Genomic DNA, 23,973 nt, shown 5'->3' with positions numbered 1-23,973 from the left:
GAATCATTACCAGGACGTGAAGCACTGCTGGTCCGTCAGAACCCAGTCCTCTCTGATCAGCGAGCCTCCGCACAAATGAACCTTCCTGCAAACATTAGAGCACATTATTTGAGTTGTCGCTCAGCTTGAATGTCAGATGATAGGAAGTGTGTAAGGCAGAGAGACGACTCACTCCCTCTGGATGCTCACGACCCAGCTGCCGTCCGTGCCTCGCACTTGATGGCCTCCAACTATTCTGGTGTTTATGTGCACAAAGCATGAGATCTTTGCTCTGGTTAGAGCTAAATAAGGAGATACAGTCGATAATGCTTGTTAGGGCGGAGGTATTTTTCTGCATTTTAATGAGCAAAATGTTTGTTACGACTTCAAAAAGGCATCCATAAAATATGATTTGTTTAGTCAGGTAAACGGCAACAGACGGAGTTGAAAGGAAGTGGGAGGAGATGGGAGATAGGAGGGGAGAAACGGGGGGAGAAACGGGCTGGTGAGAGCCAGATGAGGCGGGAGGGGAACTCACCGATGGGCTGGGGGGCCGTCGTCGCTGATTCACCTGATTTAGAAGGAGAGCGAAGCGAGACGGTTAGGAGAGGTGATGACCGGCGACACGCGGAGCATGAAACCTCAGAGAAAACACCAACCGTTCCCACTTCGTAAAGACTGATCCCCGACATCTGCATCATTGTTAGAGGCTACGACAGCAGCCTAAGCAGATAAATTACTCAAGAGCTAAAAACTTCACGCAGGGCATGTTTCCCATTAGCAGGATCCTGGAGCAGCCACTCCGAAGAGGCTCCGGAGAGGAGCCAGATTGAAACCAGCCAAAGAAAACGCCGGGGTCCGGCAGCCCCGAGTGTGTTTTCGCTCAAATAAAAGGGTGGCAGCGCGGACCTGCATCTGCTGCCGCTTCAGTGTTGTGGATTATCTGCCAATTGGAGGGAAAACCGCAGCGAGCGGATTACGTAAGGCGGCAGGCGAGATGCAGGACGGCACCGCCGTGACGCTCTCGCCGGAGTAAACAAAGGCCCAAGAGCCAAATTGTGTTATTGTTCACATTACGCCAGCAGAGCCTTGGAGTAAACGCTGTTCCAGAGGTTTCCAGAGGTTTCCAGAGGTGCTGAGACCCAGCGGGTCGTTAAGTTCTTGTTTGGGACCGTTTGTTAGCAGTAAATTAAATGATATACGACCATTTGGACAAATAACTGAAAACACTTCTGAATGGCTCTTTAAACACTGTTTATTCCTGTTATGGGATGAGGATGATAAAGGTGGGAGAAAGTAAAAGGTTTAGCCTGGGCGCGGTTTTTAACCCTATATGACCCATAGAACAAGTCCTAAGCAGATTTTTATATTTTTGCATGCTATACTGCCATTTTATGGAGTATTTTTATTTGTTATGCATCAAAACAACCCATATAAGACAATATTTAATAATCTGTATGTTACAAGTCCATACTAACTAAATCAATTGATAAAAAGTGCAAATAACTACCAAAAAAATTTTAATCGTTTTTTAATTTTACACATATTTTTCTAAATACAGAAATCCCACAGCTTAGTTCCTATAGAGGGAATGCACATGACGTCACAGATGCGACTTCACAGCAGGTTTTGCCCACTGAGTGGCAGAAAGACTGAGTGTCAGCATAAACTTTCAGTTTGAGCAACTCAAAAACATCTAAAATGGGAATATACTCATACTCATAAATACTCATAGATTTAACAAGAAATCTGAGTTATTGTTTTATAAACTGCCGAAAAATAAGCTTAACAGAGACAAATGGATCACTGCAAATTCGCAGAAACAACTGGATTCCAGTCACCGAAACGTGGATTTGTGGTTCCCATTTAGTATCAGTTAATGTGGGATTTTTGGGTAGCTAACGTTAAACGGTCAAATCATAAAGTTCGGTGTCCTCATCACTTTAATTTCTACAACAAATCCTGCCTTGAAGTCGGACCAAGCATCAAGACTTTTGTAAGCCTTCAAGCTTTGCTTTGTGTATTTCCCCGGCGTAGAAATTAAGTCCATATAAATATCAGGAAACTGGATTTGTGGCCAAATATTAATGTCCATGGACCACTGGTTCTTGGTAACTGTACCAAATATTAATGTCCATGGACCACTGGTTCTTGGGGTAACTGTACGGGTCACTGTCAAGTCCAACTGACGCTAATTTAAGCCCATAATCGGCTGTTATCCCGTCTTCTCCACTAGTTGCTGACATTTTTGCCACTCAGTGTGAGTAATGGGGTCCAGTGGGGAAGTGACGTCAATGCATACCCTATATTAGGACAGTAAAGGAGGTCCTGTAAACACAGACCCGCCCGCTCGCTGCCCCCCCCGGGGTGAAGTGCATGCGACGAGCGGCGACTCACACGTCCGCAGCTTGCAGTAGTCCCAGGCCAGCCGGTTGTTGGGGCTGGTGAAGCACCAGGGGCCGTGCTTGTCCCGGTCCGGGTTCCGGCAGTAGTTGTTCTCCAGCCCTACGTGTGACACCGTAGAGTGAGAATCCTCGCTGCAAAACACACAAATACAAGGTTCTCATGTCCCGCTCTGCAGAAACAGCCCATCACACAACAAACCGCACGCATGTAATGATGTTACGCCTGCACAAAGTGTTGTTTCTGTCAGCCTGTTTCAATTTTAGTTTTAGTCTAGTCTTTGGGTCGAGCTATCATTTTAGTTTTTATTAGTTTTAGTCACGTTCATTCTCCTTCTAGTCGTGTCAAGTTTCAGTCGACTAAAAGTCTGAGCATTTCAGTCTTATTTTAGTCAGAATTGTCCATTTTAGTCTAGTTTTAGTCAAAGATTGTATTTATCCAAACCCATTTTACAATTCAAACAAGGTTATCTTGTTATTATATTATTTTTACCTTATAGACTCAAAAATACATTCATTCCAGATACAGAAGACTCTAATTTGAGTTTACAACATATTTAGTCTTTTTCTTTTTCGACGACACATTGGGTTTTCTTTTCCACGTCTATGTAGGAAAGTGTATCCAAAGATGGTTCTTCTTCTTCTTCTCCAGCCCCAGAGCAGATCCCCACGTTCCTCTATGTAACTTTGTTTTTAATTGACGTGAACCTAGAGCTCTGCGTTAACGGCATCAGCCTCTAACTCTGCAGCTGCATCTTCTGGATCTGATTCCCCGCTGCAGCGACTGGGATTGAGGACGTGACGTCACCCAGCAGAACTAAACCAGAGAAACTACTGAAAACATGGACATTAAGGATCCTTGGTAGAACCTTTCGTCTAGTTCGAGTTTTTATTTTGTAATCTACATTTTAGTCTCGTTTTTATCCATCTACGATATTGCATTATATATTTAATTATCGTTATCGTCACATGACCAGCATTTTCGTCTCGTCTCGTTTTCCTCAGGTGATAAAGGTTCGTTGACGACGATATTTAATCATAGTTTTCGTTGACGAAAGCAACTTTACGCTGCAATCCGTCTGCTGTGAACACTGACACACCGGGTCGTAGCGGATTTCGTCATATTGTTTGAACTTTGTTTTGTGATTAATAAGCACAGTTTTTAATGATTTTGCGCTGGATCCATGTAGCAAAATAAAATTAAGACCATCCAGCTCCTCAACCATCAGTTACGTGTTTCACATGAGCAGTTCAGGTAAAAACATTTAGTTCAGGTAGAAACATTTAGTTCAGGTAAAAACGGCAATCAGATCAGCTAAAATGTCAGTTTTCTGAATGAAATATATTAATTCCTGATAAAAATAAGTTTGTTAGTGCACAGCTATGCTCATGTTGCATGTGAATGCGTGTAAGTTTGTACATGAAAGTACAATGTGCATTGAGGCTTCTTGCTTTGGGAATCCCGGTCTGTGATTGGACGCTGCCTCGTTTCCCTCAGGTGATAAAGGTCCGTTGGCGACGATATTTAGTCATAATTTTCGTTGACGAAAGCAACTTTACCTGGACCGAGACTCTCCAATAATACCGCAAACCCTCTTGCATCGGCTGCACAGAGCAAGCAGGAGGAAGCAGGGGATTGTGGGTAATGCTCAGGGGAGTTCAGAAATATGCAGCCGCAGCGTTCAGCGCGGCTCAGACCAACGGGAGCCGAACTGTTCGCTTCCTCGCCACATTTGGAGGAATTCACATCTAAAAAATCAAGTGTCTTTTTGCAAATTGGCTGCACCAGAGTTACATGTAATCCTCTCAGATATTCAAAAGTTATTACTAGGTGGGAGCGATGGGCAGCGATACGTCCCGGGAGAATGTTAAACAAGCTGCAGCTCTCAGTACTTTTCCCTGCGATGACCTCTGACCCCGGAGCAGGGCAGACTTGCTGGCTGCAGTCTATGTGAGGGAGCTGATTGGCTTTGATCTACTTTCCTCAGGAAAGCACTTCCTGGGGTCAGGGGTGTGCTCTGGAACATGTCCATCTGTCTGTGCCATTCTGCCTTTTAAAATTCTTGTAAATTAAGTAACTCCAACAGGCTGGTGTCAGCGTGAAACGAGCGGCGCGGCGGCGGCGGCCTCCCTATCAGGCCGGGTCAATTGGAAAGCACCCCAGGGTTTCCTCTTTCGTCAGTTTGATGAATAATAATTGGACCCCGTATTGACCCCTGAGGAGCCTCCGATTTCCTCCTACTGTTTGTTTTCACTGCTCGACTTCAGTCGTATGAAAGCTGGATTACAAACACCTCAGGAAACAGCTCGGGTCTGGGTTACCTGGTTTTTTTCCCCCATAATATCTTTGAGTTTTATAGCAGCATAATATAATCACAGTATAAACAATCGTGACATGTATAGCCTGGCTATGGCTGTATGTCATTTCTTATAGATTAGCTGCCAAATATAGCAAAAACACAGCTTAAAACAAAACAATCACAATAGAAACACAGAATGAACAATACAGGACTGTCTCAGAAAATTTGAATATTGTGATTTTCTGTAATGCAATTACAAAAACAAAAATGTCATACATTCTGGATTCATTACAAATCAACTGAAATATTGCAATATTTGCAATATTGCAAATATTGCAATATCATGGCTTACAGCTTAAGAAAACTCAAATATCCTATCTCAAAAAATTTGAATATTCTGGGAATCTTAATCTTAAACTATAAACCATAATCAACAATATTAAAATAATAAAAGGCTTGCAATATTTCAGTTGATTTGTAATGAATCTAGAATGTATGACATTTTTGTTTTTTTAATTGCATTACAGAAAATAAAGAACTTTATCACAATATTCTAATTTTCTGAGACAATCCTGTATGCTTCTCTTGTTGACAGAATATGAACACAATGTAATGGATTGTGAAATAATAGTAGTGATAATGATAAGCTACGGGCTTAAAAGTAACTGAAAAAAAAAAATGTATATATATATATGGATAATAATAATAACTGTAAAAGCGAAAAAAGACATTAACATTCACAATTTTGGAAATTGCCAATACCACAGTTAGTCATCAGTTTGGTTTTCTGTTAAGTCTGAGTTCTTGCTGTTTGGCTTTCAGAGTATAAGTAATTCTTGATAGCATTTGTTTTAACCATTTACTGGTACTTGGTTGATGGGTTCTTTTCCATAGTAGTGCAATACATTTTTTGGCATTTAACGAGACTTTTAACGATTTAATAAGTGCCTTTTTATACTTACTGAAGTTATGTTTCTCTGGATAAAGGCCCAGCAGGGAAAGTTTAGGATCCAATGATATTGATTTGGAAACAATATTTTTTTATTATTACCCTTATCTCGTCCCAGAATTTAATAATTATTTCACACTGCCAAAGGCAGTGAAATACTGTTCCTGTATCTTCTGTACATTTTGTGCATATTTCTGGTATATTTGGGTCATATCTATTCAATCTGGGTTACCTGTTGATGTGGTGCGACCAGTCCGCGCAGGGAATCCCGGACCTGGTTATGGACAGCGTTCCCCGGTACATCTCTCCGTCGTCTTCGTAGCACTCTGCAGTGAAACAGGATTTAGTTATTTCAGAAGTAGCCTCCTACGTAATCCAAGAGTAGTGCCAAGAATAACTGAGCCGGGGTGATTTTTCAAACACCTGATCGCCTTCGTTGAGGCGGCATGGTTACAAACGCTCAATCATGTGCACTTGCAGACAGAAACTCCAGAGTTGGCCGCCGCTCCCCTCCGTGGTTTTGGATCGGTTCAGTGCCGATGACATTTTTGCAACAGGCGGTTCTCAAATATTATAGGACATTTAAAGCTAACTATGTTCTTAAGCAGTCCGGAGCAGAGGCCCCTGCAGTAACGGACATGTGTGGTCCTCCTGAAAACGTAAAGCACTGAAACATGGGAAATGACAGCCGGCGCTGCTGCCAAGCTGCGATGTTTTTGTTCTTCCATGAAATGGAATTCATGGGGCGGTACGCTGCCAAGTGGCTCGGCCCCTGCGAGAGTAATACATAAAACGTCTGCCTAATACCACTCTGCAGAAATATGACATGCCTCTGCAGTCAGGCTGCAGCTCGGCGTCTGAAGACACGAGTCGGGATGCTTTTCAGCAGAAAAGCCCGGGTTAACGGGATCTTTGCTCCTGCATCCGCGACCCAGCCCTTCGTTTATCCCCATAAACCATCCCACCATCGTTTATTACAATGACTCAATATGACATTTTCCATTTTATGTGAAAATGATCCAATGTTACATTTATGTAACGTGAAACCTCATTTGAAGGTAAAATCAGACTCAGATGTTTAGAAGAAGAAGAAAAAAAAAAGACAATTGTAATGTTGCATGAACAACAGATTTCTTGGGACTTTGTGAACAGAACTGTTGCTTGTCATCGGTCCGGGGGAAGGTTATAAAACCAATTCTAAAGAGCTTCAAACTCACCAATCTACAGTTAAAGAGTTTCTCTTTAAACTAGGACGTTTTCAAGGATTGTCACTCTCTCCTGGAGCGGCGTAGACTTGTAGTTTCCAGACCACTTTCTTGGGATCATTGAGAGTCCGTTTCACACCAAGGTGACAGAATCTTGTATCAGCAGTTCTTCCTCTGGTTAATATACAGTTTTGTAAACTATTTGTATTTTGCATCTGATTTAATGTTTTGCTGCATCTGCATGTGTGTCTGTATTTAATTACAGTTTTGTGTTCATAACGGCCTTGTTTGAATAAATATATGAATATTTGCACATCGTCGTGATTGATTAAGCATCAGGTCCATTTCAGTGATGCTGATATACGGTGTAATTCAGCTATAATGGTAAATAATGCAAGTTCAAGTCGATAATTGTATCTTTAATATTAAAAATTCAGGTTTCATCTCCAAATTCAGTCCAATTTAAATCAGTAACATTTACTATTCACTACTTTTCTGAGGTGGAGGGGGGTGTTGGAGCTGGTTATTCTGCTAGAGGACTTTGTGACTAGTTAGTAGTCGTGTCAATCCTTAAAAGCACTGGAGTCAATCCTCCAATAGTGTAGAAATAGCGGTAGTGCAGTCGCCACACATATCTGATCTCAGCTGATGGATGGAAACATTTATAGTGAGTTCAACATCATCATCCACTTCTCTGTGTTATTGTGCTGCAGTTGAAAACAAGCTCATATGGAAACTAGCTGAACCAGGATGATGTTCTACAATCACGCAGGATCAGGAAATTACTAGGTTTGTTTTTGGTCTTGAGCTGGATTAGTCTTGGTTAAGGCGGTCTTGACTACAAGTCTAGAGCGGCGGACAACAATAGGGAGTGTTTTTCTTTGTGAGGTAAGAAAGAAAAGCAGTTTGCAGTCAAAGCAACTAGAGAACTCTGGGTAATAATCATTTTTATAAGCTCACCACCAAAACACATGGAAATCCTGCAAGATTAGAGCCAAGGTTTTCCAAAAGTAATCATTCTGCTACTTTGTTGTTCGTTAAAGTTCAGAAGAAACAAAGCCAGAGACATATATCTTGTATTTTCATGCATTCATGCATCCCTGTAAAAGAGTCTTATCTGTGAAACATGGTGGTGGTAGTTTCATGGTTAGGGACTCTTTTGCAGTCTGGGCTTGAATTACTTTCCATCACTGATTTTTCATCATTTCGAATTATACAAACAAATAAATCAGGCAGCAAAAGTCTGAGAAGAGGAAATCAGTGCATTTCACCAAAACACCGACCTATTTTTCGCGCGGCCTCTGCATCACATCTGGGGATGTGTGTGCACTTGGCGATCCTCTGGTTGGGGTTGGTGGTGAAGCACCATGGGTAATCCGCGCCGTCGGGATTACGGCAGTAGTTCTCCCGGAGGTCCCTGAAACACACACAGAAACTACACTTTAAATGTTGGTGCTGTTGACTCTGTTGCTCGCAGCAGCGTTGGTGGGATGGTGTCTCCTTAACGTGGCCGTGTCGTGCTTCTCCCCGCTTTCTGACACGTCTGTGGCTTAAACACATGTTGTAGTATTTCTAAGCCCTAAATATTTGGTTTTCAGAGAGCATAAATCGCTGCCTCCGGGGGATTTTTTTCTAAACTCGGCTCTTGATGACATCACTGAGGGTGGGATTTCCTAGCATTGTCATAGTCCCCAAACATTTCCTTCTCTTTTCTACATGTCTTCAAAGAAATGTGTTTCTGGCTGTGAGAAGACGCTGCTGGGGTTCTGCTGCGTGCGAAATGAAGTTGCTTTCGTTAACGAAAATTCTGACTAAATATCATCGTCAAGTAACCTTTATAACCTGAGGAAAAAGAGACGCAATGATAATAATGGTCATGTGACGAAAACGACAATTAAATATATAATGCAATATCATAGAGGAATAAAAATGAGAGTAAAATGTAGATTACAAAATAAAAACTCTGTGTCTTCATTTTCGTTGACCAAAACGAGACGAAATGTTCTTACAAAGATCCTTAATCTTTACAGACGGATGTCCAGCAACAACTGCTTCTCTAAAAGCAGAACTTATGTCTTTCCTTTGTGGCACTGTGTTGTTTTTGGGGGGTTTAATCTTTCTGATATGAATGATGGCACGGTGAAGGACGGTTCGACCTTGTTGAGCCTCTGAGGTTGTGTTTGAACGTCTTCTAAACCTTCGGGCGTCTGGTAGTCGGCTGCAGCTCAAACGTGAAGTTTCAAGTCATTATAATGTAAAAATATAATTATAATAAGTAATTATGGTGCACAAAAGTGCATATCATCAATATATAGCGCCCCCCTCATGAGCTCGGAGTGGCCACCTGAACCTATGTCCGGTTCAGATTAACATGTGGAAAAATAAATATGTTGTAAACTCAAATTAGAGTCTTCTGTATGTGGAATGAATGTATTCTTGAGTCTATAAGGTAACAATAATATAATAATAAAATAACCTTGTTTGAATTGTAAAATGGGTTTGGCTAAATACAATCTTTGACTAAAACTAGACTAAAATGGTCCTGGACAATTCTGACTAAAATAAAACTAAAATGCTCAGACTTTTAGTTGACTAATAAAAACTAAAATGATAGCTTGACCCAAAGACTAAACTAAAACTAAAATTGAAACAGGCTGACAGAAACAACACTAGTGTGAAGCTCTGGAGGCCTAAACCTGCAGGACGAGGCCACTTTAAGGCTCCGTTTTCTGCATAATGCCCCTCGGAGCTGTTATTTCCTACTCACTTGCATTTGAAGTTGTGCGGGAGGAAGGAGTGGTTGTGCGGGTACTGGGAGTCCCAGCGCTGGCACGTCACCCCCTCCGGAGTGACGTTCATGGTGCCCCGGTAGCCCGTGCCCTCTCCCTGGACACAGGACGTTGTTACATTCACATCAGTGTCCTCGCTGGGCGCTGAGTTAGCAAGAGAGAAATGTTGTTGTGAGAGGCTGAATCCAGGAATGAGGGAGGGATGGAAGGAGGGAGACATTAATCCCTGGAAGAATGTGTCATGTTTAACCTGGAGACAGATGATCAAAAACAGTAGCAACCCCCCCAACCCAACCCGTGTTGCTACCGCGATGGGGAACTCTCTGTTTCTGGCATAAAATCCATTAGTTAGCAATGATTTTTGGGTCAGATGTTGTTTTTAACTGGGTCAAACTTCTTTTTTGGGTTTGCACACTCTGTATCTATTACGGAAGAGTATTAGGGCCAGGGAGGAGAAAAAATAAAAATAATATTTTAGAGGAGGAAGATTTTTTTTTCCATTACGCACAGTCGAAAAAAGTCGAAATGTCGAGATTAATGTTGAAGTACAATTTCGAGAAAAAAGTCGAAGTGTTGAGAAAAGTGTCAACATTTCATGAATAAAGTTGAAATGTTGAGAAAAAAGTCTAAATGTCGAGGTTAATGTTGAAGTACAATTTCGAGAAAAAGTTGAAATGTTGAGAAACAAGTCGAAATGTCGACTTTATTCTTGAAATTGTATTTCAACATTAATTTCGACATTTCGACTTATTTCTCAAAGTGCACAATAAAAAAGAAATTTCCCCTCTCAAATATGTTTTCTCCTGCATGGCCCTAATACTCTTCCGTAATCTCTGGTTGTGGAATCAAGATACCTGTTTGGTTTGCTAAGTGTAGCTGCGTGAAAAGCTACTACCAAGACGTAGCTTAAGCCAGATGTTCCTTCATTAGATGATTGGAACGACATCATTTATGATATCTTTGTAATGGAGAGGATAACGTTCTCTATGAGGCTGCAACAATCCAAATTTGAAGCAATCTGGGAAGATTTGAAGAGTGATATTTCCCTGATTTTGCCCTGCTTTTGTTTGAGATGTATTTCATTTACCCATTTGTCTTTAAATAAAGTTTTTTTTTTCTCTTTATCTTAATGAAAACACCCAATGTGTATGTTTTTGAGATATAATGTTGGTATGCTTATGTTATGCAGCTTTATACCACGGTCTGTGTGAATACTTGATTCTGATTGGCTGGCGGGTGTAGGTTAAAAGTGATAACCTACACCTAGAAAACAAGTTTGGTCAAATTGCCTGATATCTCTAATATCATTGCGCTGGATCAACTGCCAGGTGGTAACCACGGCAACGGAGATTCAGAGAAGAACAGCCGGCTACCGCAGGACGGCGACATGAGTGATTTTGTCATTTCTTTTAATTTATTTGGTGAATTTAACAATTTTGATGACTGGGATGGGACTGGATTCAATCCTCCGACCTCAATCAAACCCTCGGAAAGATATTTCTCGTTACATCTCTCTGTTGCAGGTCATCAGCAGATACCAAACCCGACCCGGCTTCATCCTCAGGATAACTATTCCAAATATTTTCAGCTGGAACGCCGGCGTTTGGGCGGCGCGAGGGCGGCAGCCTCTCCCCTCGGGACCGCCGTCTCTGTTTCCTTAGCCTTTGACAAATGGGACGGGAGGAGACGGAGGAGGAGGAGAGGGAACGTCGCGGGGCAACAACAAGGCGGCGGCTGGAAGCGAAGGATTCTTTTTTGTTTTGGGCTTGATGTAGTGCATGCCAGGTTTTATCTGTTTTTCGAGGGCAGGCATTGAAGGATTTTGAAGGATGCGCACATCTGGACGGATCCAGAACCTCGGCCCTTGGCTGTAAATCATCGTCTTTACTGTACGAGTGTGACAGAGATGGAGAGGGATGCTCTGCGTCTTCTCTCCGTTCTGGCCGGTTTGAGTCACAGCTGGAGGTTAAAGTTATCGGATCTGAGGCCCCGTTTACACGTAGCAGAAACGGTGGTGTTTTCATGCGTTTTGGCCGTTCTTTTACACAAAAACGAAGCTCAAAGTCACTAAAAACTATAATTTCTAAAAACTCCGGCCAAAGTGGAGATTTGCAAAAACTCTGTCTTCACGTTTGCGAGAGAAACGGACATTTAGGCTTCAGAAACGTCACATTATGCGACAGAAACGTCACCAGCGACATGTGTGCTATGGGCTCAAATTAATGCCATAAGTATTTTGTATCTGTAAATAAACTTTGTACTTTGTACGTAAATATTTTGTGCGTGTGCAAAAAATATTTGTACTTGCAAAAAGTACGCTGATTGGCTCTTAGTTTTGGCACGTCAAATCACGGTCATAACTCGTAGTTGTAAAAAAAGTTTGTAGCTTTTGAAAAAAAGTTTGTAGCTTTTGTAAAAAAGTTTGTAGCTTTGTATCTACAAGTACAAATATTTTTTGCAAGTACAAATATTTTTTGCACACGCAAAAAATATTTCTACAAGTACAAATATTTTTTTCCACACGCACAAAATATTTCTACAAGTACAAATATTTTTTGCATGTACAAATATTTTTTGCACACGCACAAAATATTTCTACAAGTACAAAGTTTATTTACAGATACAAAATACTTATGGCATTAATTTGAGCCCATAGTGTGCGACCCGTGTTTACAAATTGTTTGGCCACTGTCAATATTTTCTTGTATTTTACCTGTTTCATATTCTTTTTTTCTTTTTCATTGTTTCTTTATTTGTAAAGGAGAAATCAATAAAACGATACAGCAACACTCAATCAAATGCAAATGAATGTCCTTCCAGTTTTGCTCGTTTAAGTCCCAAAAATGAACGTTTACATGAACTATGAACAGAAATCAGGGGGTCATCAGCCGCTGCTGCTGTTGAACCAATCACAAAACCCAGTCAAGGTCAAATCAACGAGTTACATAGTACCAGTGAAATCAAACAAAATCTGCTCTCATGGGGGTGATAAATACAATCCAGTTATTCCAAATCTTATAAAATAAGTCCCGTTGTGTTTTTAGCTGGAAGGTCAGCTTTTCCATCCTAAAAATCTCTAAGGTTATACCAATCCAGTCCTCTAGAGTAGGTGGGATCAGAGTTAACCATCTCCTGGTAATTGCTTTTTTTTTTTACTTGCCATTAAGAGCAATTGCAGCAATTTTATCTCTCGCCTACATTCCAAAACAGTAACATGACCTAGATATAATACATCAAAACCCAGAGGAAACTGAATGTTAAAAACTGTGCTTACTGAAGCCTGGATACCCCTAAGAACCTGTTTTATATTCTAAAGTCACACTTAAAAGTAACTCCACTTCTGTCATTCCAAACGAAAGACTCTCTCGTGTCATTTGTTGATGTTTTTTTCCAGGATTCTGATTGGCTAGCATGACTTTATGTTCTCGTTACACTGCCCCCTGTAGGTTTGGCTGCTCATAGCACCTTAACAGCGTATTTATGCGGGTTCGTGTAAATGATGGTATTTTTCAAAACGTAGAGGGGGAAATATCAGTTTTTGTAAATACCTGACTATAAGGAAACGGGGCCTAAGTCAGAGACTCGAGAGGGATTCATATGGGGCTAGAACAGTCTCATAATTCACAAATGCACACACCGATCAACAAATGCACAGGACAAAATTCACAAATGCACAGACCGATTTCGGTAAAGAAAACAGCGCGATCGGAGATGGTTTGTCGGGCCATTCAACCAGAGCCGTCAGGAGACTGTGTTTTCTTTACCGAGATCACAAGAAAAGAAGAGCAGTGATCTCCCTTACATCCCGTGTTGCTGTCTTGTTTATTTATATTTATTCCACCAACTCGAAATATTGAATCACTTTTCTAAGGAACGACACGATCGCAGTTCAAACAGCAGGTGTATCCGCCCCTTTGATCTGATTGGTTTACGAGTAAATCGTTCCCCACGTGGGGTGCGCTCTTATGATTAGCTGAAACAAAGGAAGACACCTGATTGGTTGCAGATCTTTCCGTGTTAAAAAAAAACGCATTTGTGCATCGAGTCACGTCAGGGGAGTCTCAAAACTCACACACAAATCCAGCGCAACTCACAGACAAAAAAACATTTGTAAATCAGGTTATATTGGTGTGTGCATCAAAAATACATTTGTGTATCTTGTCCTATGCACGTGTGAATTGTTCTGTGCATTTGTGAATCGGTCTGTGCATTTGTGAATTTTGTCCTGTGCATTTGTGGCTCGGAGTGTGCATTTGTGAATTATGAGACTGTTCTAGCTCCATAGATTAACGACTGGCAGGTGTGACACATGTTTAATATTCCTAATGTCTGCACTTGTTCCCTGATGAAACACCATTCTCCCGGTCCTGCGATGTTTCGGAGGAGGAGGAGGAAGCTCTGCCTCACACCCTGGTCCAGGATCTCTGCTCAGACGGGTCCACGTCTGCCGTCTGGCATGTAATCCACATCTTTCTCGTTCTCATCACACCATTCACTGACCCCCTGGGCCCTACAAGGAAGCATCTGCGATCGCTTTCCTCCTCACACATTGATTTGTCTCCATATGTCACCATAAAAAAAAAACCCTGATTGATTAAAAATGTTTAAAAACAGCACGTGGGGAGATGTGGAGATGTTCCAGCGCCTATTTGCAGCATCTTGTTACATTGCCCTCATGTGTCATCCTCCTCTTTTTCCAGCCCTTGAAACACTTGAAGCCCTTGTGAAGTCCGTTGATCCCTTTCACAAACAACTTATTTACTGGAGTTTGTTGAGGTGGAGGGATCCGGAGCCAAACGCCACATGAAACAAACAGCAGGATAAACACATACTTGTGAGACTCTGCAGGGGAGAAGGCAGCAGCCCCCCCCTCCCCTTTCAGACGACCACAACTTCACCAAAACCCCTGAACCGCTGGATGTGACAAATCCTCTGACACATTAAAGAAAAACAAAAAAAAAACTGCCATCTGTGTCTCCGAAAACCCCGACATCTCTATCCACTTCTAATCCCACGACAGATGTGTGACGCGTCTTATTTAAGGGGTTGAGAGGGTTATGGGTGAGAAAAACAACCGGCGGGGTTGTAAATCAGGGGTAAAAACTATCATTTTGTTAATTTCTTTGAAGACTTTGTCTCCAAACGTAGAGGAGAGACAGGCGCTCACCGCAGGCGGGGATGTCGCAGTATTCCCACGGGGTTCTGGGGTCCATGGTGAAGCACCAGGGCCGGAGCCGGCTGTCCGGGTTCCGGCAGTAGTTGTCCTTCAGGTCTTTATCCCGATACCTGGGGGGTAATACCGGAGGGGGGGGGGTAGTAAATCACTGCAGCTGGGAGGTCTTCTTAGCCTCATATATCTCAGCATGTGGGCTGGTGTTTGTGAGAAAGAGCGGCGGCTAGGTCTGTGTTGAAAAAAATCGATTTTCCGATTCTAAATCGATTCTCATATTAATTCCAAAAAATCGTATGTCTAAAGATCTTTTTTTTTTCATTATTACATTACAACTTTTGGTATTTTTTTGTTTATGCCTAAAAAAAGGAATGTTTTGTTGGACACAAGAATAACTTTTGCCATGTTTTTGCCTTTAAATATGTTTAAAGGTATGAAAACATTAAAGTTTTCAGTTATAATTGCATAAATTGTCTATATTTCATTACTTTATATACTGTCTTGGGGTTACATTTGCATAAAATGCTAAAAACCAAATTCTCAAAAATTAAAAACCGAAATAGTACGAAAATGGAAAAAATTCAAACGGAATGTGGTAAAAAATAAAAATGATTTCATACTATTATCAAAATTCGATTCGATCCGATTCGATATTGATTTGGCTTAGTGTTATTTAAAATGTTTTTTGAGCTGTTGCCTGAATTATATGACTGTAAAATAACTAGTGAAATAATAATTTCACAATAATTATTGTGAAATAACTCAAACAGGCCTTTCAATTTCCATTTAAAGTGCAAAAAAGAATGAAATTGCGACAATTCATGCAGTAAACAAATCATTTTAGCTTATCTAATTTATTCTGTCACCACGCACACATATTGCCATGAAGCACCTGGCATTTTTCAGAAGTGTCATGACCAACTGTGTGTCCGACTACTGGGATTAAAGTTCACCTGCCGAAAATTATGAAAAATTAAAAAAAAAAATAATCGATCTTTAGACATAAGAATCGATTTTTAGGAATTAATATGAGAATCGATTTAGAATCGGAAAATCGATTTTTTCAACACAGGCCTAATATGTTGCATAACTACAGTCATATAATTCATGAAACAGCTCAAAAAACAGTTTTAATAACACTAACCCAAATCGATATCGGAATTTAATCAAATCTTGATAATCGATTCTGAATCTTAAGAATCGGAATCGAATCCATTCTTGACATTTGAATGGATCCCCAGCCCTAGTGGCGGCGTTGGCTTACTTTTTGGGCTGAAAGCTGTGTTTGTGAGGCCTGGCAGAGTCCCATCTCTGGCACTCCTTCCCGCTCTGCGTATGGTCCATCTGGCCCCGGTAATCCTCTCCATTGCACCTCACACACACTTCTGTTGACCACAGCAACAACAACCATCAGAAGATCTTCCTTCCCCCCCCAGACTGGTTTTATCTGAACCCCGCGGCTCCGGGGCGACGGCTACGTACCGGCGGAGCACTGCGGGACGCCGCACTCCTCGGCCCGGACGTTGGGGTCGGTGGTGTAGCACCACGGACCACCGGGGTCGTTGTTGGGATTCCTGCAGAAGTTCTCCCTCAGGTCCTGCGCCGGGTATCTGTCCGGATAAAACCTGGGGGGGGGGAGACAGTGTTAACGGTGTCAGCTGATACTGCGAGATGTGTAAATAAATTCACAGGAGTGCTCTTGGCCGACGGTTTCAGCACCAGGCTGGCTCTCCGTAACAATTCAAATAAATTCAGAGGGAGGCTTAATTAAGACCTAAGCCTCTCCCTGTGAGATCCCAGCGCCGGCGGCCGCAGCCTGGGCTCTCTACGCCCTGGAGCCATAGGCCCTGGAACCAGCAGCCCTGGAACCAGAAGCCCTAGCAGGCACGGAAAAACTATGGCATCACTACGGCTCTCTGTAGGTTAGGGTTGATCTCACGTGGCTCTCTCGTATTAATGCATGATGACACAGACGCATGTTTCTGTATCTCTAGTTGAAATAACTTTCAGAACGGGTTACTGTTCCCCATCCTGCTCATCTTTAGGAAAGTAAATTCAGTTTCCCATTTTTAGAGATATTTACACGAAGTCTTTGCTTTTTTGTGGCAGAAATGTCTTCTCTCTTGTTACATCCATCCATCTCTGATTTGTTGTTCCGAGTTTGTTCCCGTTGTCGCCACTAACCTCGTGAGAACTGCCACCCAGGATAAAGCAGGAGGCCGTTCTCGCGAGACTAGTAACAATTCAGTTTGCAGTTTAAAAATTATTATATCATAATATATTATATAATGCCGGTGCATGTTGGACTCCGGCAGGGCTGCTCTTTGTCACCGGTCCTGTTCATAATGTTTATGGACAGGATTTCTAGACGCAGCCAGGGGCTGGAGGGGATCCGGTTTGGGAACCTCAGGATTTCGTCTCTGCTTTTTGCGGATGACGTTGTCCTGTTGGCTTCATCGGACCGGGACCTTCAGCATGCGCTGGGGCGGTTTGAGGCCGAGTGCGACGCGGCAGGGATGAGAATCAGCACCTCCAAAACCGAGGCCATGGTTCTCCACCGGGAAAGGGTGGCGTGCCTTCTCCGGGTGGGTGGAGAAGTCCTGCCTCAGGTGGAGGAGTTGAAGTATCTCGGGGTCTTGTTCACGAGTGAGGGAACAATGGAGCGCGAGATTGACAGACGGATCGGTGCAGCGTCCGCAGTTATGCGGTCGATGTACTGGACCGTCGTGGTGAAGAAGGAGCTGAGTCGAAAGGCGAAGCTCTCGATTTACTGGTCAATCTACGCCCCTACCCTCACCTATGGTCATGAACTTTGGGTAGTGACCGAAAGGACAAGATCGCGGATACAAGCGGCCGAGATGAGTTTCCTTCGCAGGGTGGCTGGACGCTCCCTTAGAGATGAGTTTCCTCCGCAGGGCGGCTGGACGCTCCCTTAGAGATAGGGTGAGGAGTTCGGTCACCCGGGAGGAGCTCGGAGTCGAGCCGCTGCTCCTTCACATTGAGAGGAGTCAGCTGAGGTGGCTTGGGCATCTGTACCGGATCCTCCTGGACGCCTCCATAGGGAGGTGTTCCAGGCATGTCCCTCCTCCCTAGGGAGGTGTTCCAGGCATGTCCCTCCGGGAGGAGACCACGGGGAAGACCCAGGACACGCTGGAGAGACTATGTCTCTCGGCTGGCCTGGGAACGCCTCGGACTCCCCCCGGAAGAGCTGGAGGAAGAGCTGGAGGAAGAGCTGGAGGAAGAGCTGGAGGAAGTGTCTGGGGTGAGGGAAGTCTGGGCATCTCTGCTGAGGCTGCTGCCCCCGCGACCCGGTAACGGATAAAGCGGAAGAAGATGAGTGAGATGAGTGATGAGTATATCATAAAAATGGGAAATTTAGGGGAAAATACTAATAAGGGAGGACGGTGGGAAAGAGGGGTAAAATATGGTAGTTTCTCAACCAAAACAGGAGACTTGACAGGTATGGCACGTGTACAAATGACCCTTGCACAACATTCCACTCCAGCAGCTGCACAACAGCGAACTGATAGAAAAATAGAAATAAAATAGTTCATAAAAAAGTAACTAAAAGTATTCACTTTGCACTGCACTACTGATACGACTCCAACGATCTGCAGCCTGAGGATGTTGCACAAGAACGTGAGTGAGAGAGTTGGGTTCAGTGCGATGGTGGGGAGTGTTGCACATGTGAGTTCGATGAGTCTATTCTGGTGTGTGGAGCAAGTCTGCAGCAGTCCTGCCGTTTTTACGGGTGGAGGACATTTACCCCACATACGTCGATACATTTCTACTTTTGTGGTAGATGTCAGAGTCGGAGGCCGGCGCACCTTTGCATCATCAGAAGCGATCCATCATCAGATGGATCTGTGGATCGTCTGATTCAAGCCTCTGAGAACGACCCGATCCGGACGACTGAGGGGACGCCAGCGGATCCTCGGGGTGATGGATCGGTCTCAGCACAGGCAACGGCGGGCCGTGAGCGGCCGGGGAAAAACAGAGCCTGGGCGTATCAGCGGCACGCCTGCCATAGGTGAGACGTCTGATATTTCATCAATCAAACATCTGCCAGCGAAAATCCTTCTCATGGAGCAGCCAAGTGGAAACAGATGCAGGACTACAGATTCTTCTGAAAGTCTGCGTTTAAAAGCAGCTTTCGGACAGCGGTGGGAGCTGCTCCGTCGGCCCTCAGGCGCCGTTGTCCCCGTGCCAAACTCAGAGGATGTTCAACCTGCACTTTTATGACGACACCTCAATTCCTTCAGTTGCAAAGAATCTGTCAATAGAGGAGCAGCGAGGAGCAAAAGCTCCATCAACTTGGACTGAAACAGCTTTTTAAAAAGCTGTAAAATCTCTGATTTGTTTGGTGCTACTTTCACAGTTAAAGGCTTCTTTTTTTTTGCCAGATTGGCCTCTGATCACAGATCTTTGTGAGTTTTGGCGTTTCTCTCCCCAGCAGACTGTCAGACTGCTCCCAGTTCAGCCTGAAACACCCTGAAACAGCTGGAAACAGCTGGAAACCTCTCCCAACCCCTCAGTTTGCTCCAGGATACCACGAATACCCTCGTCTTCTTTGACTGACAGGTGTTATGACACCGCGTCTCTCCATAATTCAATAAAATTCGTCCTGAGCTGCTAACTGCTTCCCGAAGGATTTTTGGTGAATGTGCCCTTCTTCCCGTCCTGTTAATTTGCCAATTATTGAAAATAAAAGCACACAAGGACCTGTTTCCCTTTTTTCTGCTATTATATTAATTTTAAAAGTACATTGCAGTTATAAAAAGGGAGGAACGATGCAGATTAAACACAGAGATGACCTTTACGAGATGCTGTAGTGATGAGAGAAATCCTCTACTAACACTTTCATCTTTAATTTTGCAAAGATAACTTGAGGTGGGATACATGTGATATTGGTTGTACTCTCTGAAATTAAGGGTAAAGGGGATTATTTAATAATCTACTCATTCCTTTAATGAAAATACACTATAAATTCAGATGAAAGAAATTAAATGTTGGGAAATTACACTGTATGTCGTGGGAATGCATTATGCAAAACAAAGACTGTCCATAGATATGAAATGTTATCCTTATAACATCACTTAAACAATTATAAAGAATAATAAAATGAAATAAAATCATTCATTAAGTGTTATTTCCATAGAAAAATAAATTTTTAACAAAGCATTGCACAGTAAATTGAATATATTTATGCTTTAAATGTCAAATCCTGCTGTTGTTGCCTGTTTCTGTGTCTAGTTTCCTGTTTGAAGCATCTGAGATGAATGAAAAGACGTCTTTGTAAATAGATCATGATGTAAAACAGAGAAGCGACTGACCAGAGGAGTTCCCACGGTGACCTAAAGGGCAACGCTACGTCCGACTCCGACTAAAAATACTCAAACTTTCCTTAAAGCTGCAACTATTTAAAGAGAAACTGTCACTTCAGATGACATTTCTTCGCCCTCACAGAAACCAGAAAGACATTCCCGCTCACATCGGCGTGACATCTGTGTTTCTGGGGGAAAAAACTGCCAACATGTGGGCAAGAAAAAATAAACATTGATATTTATATTAGATTTTATTAAACAAGTCTGCGACTTTCTCTTCCTCTGAGGCTTCTAGTAAAACAACCAGAAGCGCTTTGCCTTAGGGAGTTGCACCATTTTTCTTTTTTAATTTGAAGCGCCTCCCATTCTGGTAAACAGCACTCTGGCTCAAAAATCTGAGACAAATACGGGAATCTTTTGGAAATGGGATTGAGACAGTTCATAGCAGAAATCCCATGAATGGGTTTGTCATTTTGGCGTTTGGACCATCTTTATAGAAAAAAATAAATAAATCACAAATAAGCCCAAACTTTTGTAATACTGTATTTGACCGGGTCTTTGTACTTTTTGACCGTATAGAAACGTAATTCTCATCAGTTGTGTGAAATAAGACCTGGAAACAGGCATTGTGGTATAGAATTGTCAAATTGGTTTAATTCACCGTACGATTACTTTGTAATACTGGATTTTTAACCCGGTCTTTGTGCGTTTTGACCGTATAGAAACGTAATTCATGCCATTGTAAAAATGAGATGTACCTGCTGTACTCTACTGCCCTTACTTTTTAACAACTTGTGCTTTTTATTATTTTACCTCTTTTCTTATCATTTTATTTCATTTTATTTGTTATTTACTGTGTAATTGTGTGTTGCTGCTTTTGATGTTGATGTAAAGCACTTTGAATTACCTTGTGTTGAATTGTGTTGTACAAATAAACTTGCCTTAACTTGCCAAACAAAAAAGCAGAGGTGTCAAGTAACGAAGTACAAATACTTTGTTACCTTACTTAAGTAGAAATTTTGGTTATCTATACTTCACTGGAGTAATTATTCTTCAGACGACTTTTTACTTTTACTCCTTACATTTTCACGCAATTATCTGTACTTTTTACTTTTTACATTTTAAAAACAGCCTCGTTACTTTATTTCATTTCAGCCTTTAATAAAAAACTATCCAGTTAAATTGCTCCATCCGGATAGAGTGAATTTGGTTGTGGTTGTTTCAGATGTTCTTGTCCAGTTTTGTTCTTACATCCGTTCCCTCAGATTCCTGCAACTAAACTTGGATGTACATTCCAATAAAGGTTAGGATAAATGATAACATGCCTCTGAAGTTTGACTTTTTGCACCATAACAGTACTTATAGGCAACTAGTCATCATATCTCCTGCTCTCTGAAACACATGTTAATGCTCAATAGTACACATATATGGTTCTTTAATATGTTTACATTATACTAAGATGCATTCATTTTCAATGGCTTTTGTCCTTAATGGCTTTTTTCCCCCTTACATTACTTTTACTTTTATACTTTAAGTAGTTTTGAAACCAGTACTTTTATGCTTTTACTTGAGTAAAAAACTTGAGTTGATACTTCAGTATTTTTACTGTATTTTTAAACTCTAGTATTTATACTTCTACCTGAGTAATGAATGTGAATACTTTTGACACCTCTGCAAAAAAGTAACTGTTTTTAGCTTAATTTGATTTAAAGGTAGGGTAAGTAATTTCTGGATGGCATTACATCTGTTTATACTTGGACAAAACATCAACAAAATATGGATATGTAGCTGTTCTCTATCCAAGAAATCACGATCAATCCCGAGAGCTCCTTTCCAAAGGAAAAGCTGGAACCCTTCACCTGTCGGTTATTGCCTTTAAGCCACGTTTGTTGTCCCTGAAGCTCTCAGAAATCCTTTTTTACATTCAGAAAAGGTTCCCCATTGAAGCAGGACTCTGAACAACTCCTATTTATGTTGATTATCCGTTTTAATGCTTCAGACTTTGCTTGGGTCACCATCCAGCAGAGCTGGAGGAGGATCAAAAGAAAGCAGCTACCCAGAAATGAAAAGGACGGGTCAGGAGGAGGAACTGGTTGTTTAACTCATGATGCCAAAAAAATGATTTAAAAAAAAGCAAAAAAAGAGCCATCCTCCCTTGAGCGGCTTGTCCAAACTCGTTATCTCTGCGTCTTGGGGGAGTCGGCTCTGGTTTTCCTTCCGTGCCCACCCCGGGGGTCTTACTCAAGGTCTCAGGACTAACGCACGCCATCATTCAGCCCCGTTCTAGACATTTCAGCATTTCACCAGCTCAAAAAGAAAAAAGAAGGGAGTGCAAAAGGTAAGAAAGGACCACATACGGTTGTACCGTACCTACATGTCAACATGCAACGGATCCAACAGAAACTTTTCACTTAAATAAGACATTTGTTTTTGTGCCTGAGGCCAAAGCTCACATCTGCTGTGTGTAACTCACAAGCAACAAAAGACTGTAGCTCTTTATCATAACACAATATCTTTAATTTCTAAATGGAATTACAAGTTTCCTCACTTTGCAAAACAAACAGAAAAAGAAAAAGGCTTGCATGCGGTGGGACCGGGAACGAGGCCGCAGCATGGGAGCGAGTTAGCCGTAATGATGTTGTGCTAACAGATGTTGGCCAGCTATTCATCTCCCTGCCAAAGTCTGTTCCCATCGGAGCGCAGGCAGACGCCGCGCTCACACATGCTCCCCTCTCCGACTGAACATGCTGGCTGGATCCTGGACTCTACAGATGAAACTTAGGCCTGAAGTAATGGCTACAAAAGAGATTAAAGCTAAGAGGACACGACTGTGTGAATCTGGGTTCATTAAAGAGCTCAGATCCGGATTAGCTGCAGGTTCAGAGTTTGATTTTGGCCGTAGAGATTCACATGTTTCACAAACTAGACACCAAGGTGACAGAATCTGGTGATCAGCAGTTCTTCCTCTTATTAAATGTACAGTTTTGTAAACTATTTGTATTTTGCATCTGATTTAATGTTTTGGTGCATCCGCATGTGTCTGTATTTAATATGACAGCCTTGTTTGAATAAATATAGGAATAATATTTGCATTTAGTTGTGATTGATTAAGCATCAGGTCCATTTCAGTGATGCTGATATACGGTGTAATCTGATTACTATAATGGTAAATAATGTAATTTCAATCTTTAATATTTAAAATTCAGGTTTCATCTCCAAATTCAGTCCAATTTAAATCGGTAACATTTACTATTCAGTACTTTTCTGAGGTGGAGGGGGGTGTTGGAGCTGGTTATTCTGCTAGAGGACTTTGGGACTAGTTAGTAGTCGTGTCAATCCTTAAAAGCACTGGAGTCAATCCTCCAATAGTGTAGAAATAGTGGTGGTGCAGTCACCACACATATCTGATCTCAACTGATGGATGGAAACATTTATAGTGAGTTCAACATCATCATCCACTTCTCTGTGTTATTGAGCTGCAGTTGAAAACAAGCTCATATGGAAACTAGCTGAACAGGATGGAGCTGATGTTCTACAATCACGCAGGATCAGGACATTACTAGGGTTGTTTTTGGTCTCAGTCTTGATCTGAACTAGTCTTGGTCTCGGTTTAGGCGGTCTTGACTACAAGTCTACCACAAACCTTCCTTTTTAAATTGTTTACTCATTAATCATTGCTGCAGTCGCTCTCTTTACCTTCTGTCTGAAATGCTTTCATTTGGCTCCTGCTGCTTTAAAGCTCGCAGTGGTCTGATTGGTTAGCTGACGATCACATAGAAGCGTGGAGCGCTGAGCTTTCGCCAACATCTGACAAAAAGCAACAATGCAAGGAACCCACAACTCAATTTGGCTGCC

General features: G+C 42.1%; 1 protein-coding gene across 1 annotated transcript in view; it reads right to left on the bottom strand.

Moving 5' to 3' along the window:
• hgfa (hepatocyte growth factor a) overlaps window positions 1-23,973 on the bottom strand; it is a 41,257-nt gene that overhangs the window by 3,572 nt on the left and 13,712 nt on the right. The window contains exons 5-14 of the mRNA XM_061714541.1: window positions 16,277-16,419; window positions 16,059-16,179; window positions 14,792-14,910; window positions 9,603-9,768; window positions 8,119-8,252; window positions 5,863-5,956; window positions 2,377-2,516; window positions 518-550; window positions 173-281; window positions 11-85 (exon numbers count right to left, since the gene is read on the bottom strand). Coding sequence (XP_061570525.1) covers window positions 11-85; window positions 173-281; window positions 518-550; window positions 2,377-2,516; window positions 5,863-5,956; window positions 8,119-8,252; window positions 9,603-9,768; window positions 14,792-14,910; window positions 16,059-16,179; window positions 16,277-16,419 — 1,134 coding nt within the window. The remainder of the gene's footprint in view (window positions 1-10; window positions 86-172; window positions 282-517; window positions 551-2,376; window positions 2,517-5,862; window positions 5,957-8,118; window positions 8,253-9,602; window positions 9,769-14,791; window positions 14,911-16,058; window positions 16,180-16,276; window positions 16,420-23,973) is intronic.

This window comes from Cololabis saira, chromosome 23 (assembly GCF_033807715.1).
Source record: "Cololabis saira isolate AMF1-May2022 chromosome 23, fColSai1.1, whole genome shotgun sequence".
In the NCBI taxonomy this organism is placed as follows: domain Eukaryota; kingdom Metazoa; phylum Chordata; class Actinopteri; order Beloniformes; family Belonidae; genus Cololabis; species Cololabis saira.
The sequence above is the reverse complement of the archived record's forward strand: the minus strand, read 5'-3'. Positions and strand labels throughout refer to the sequence as shown.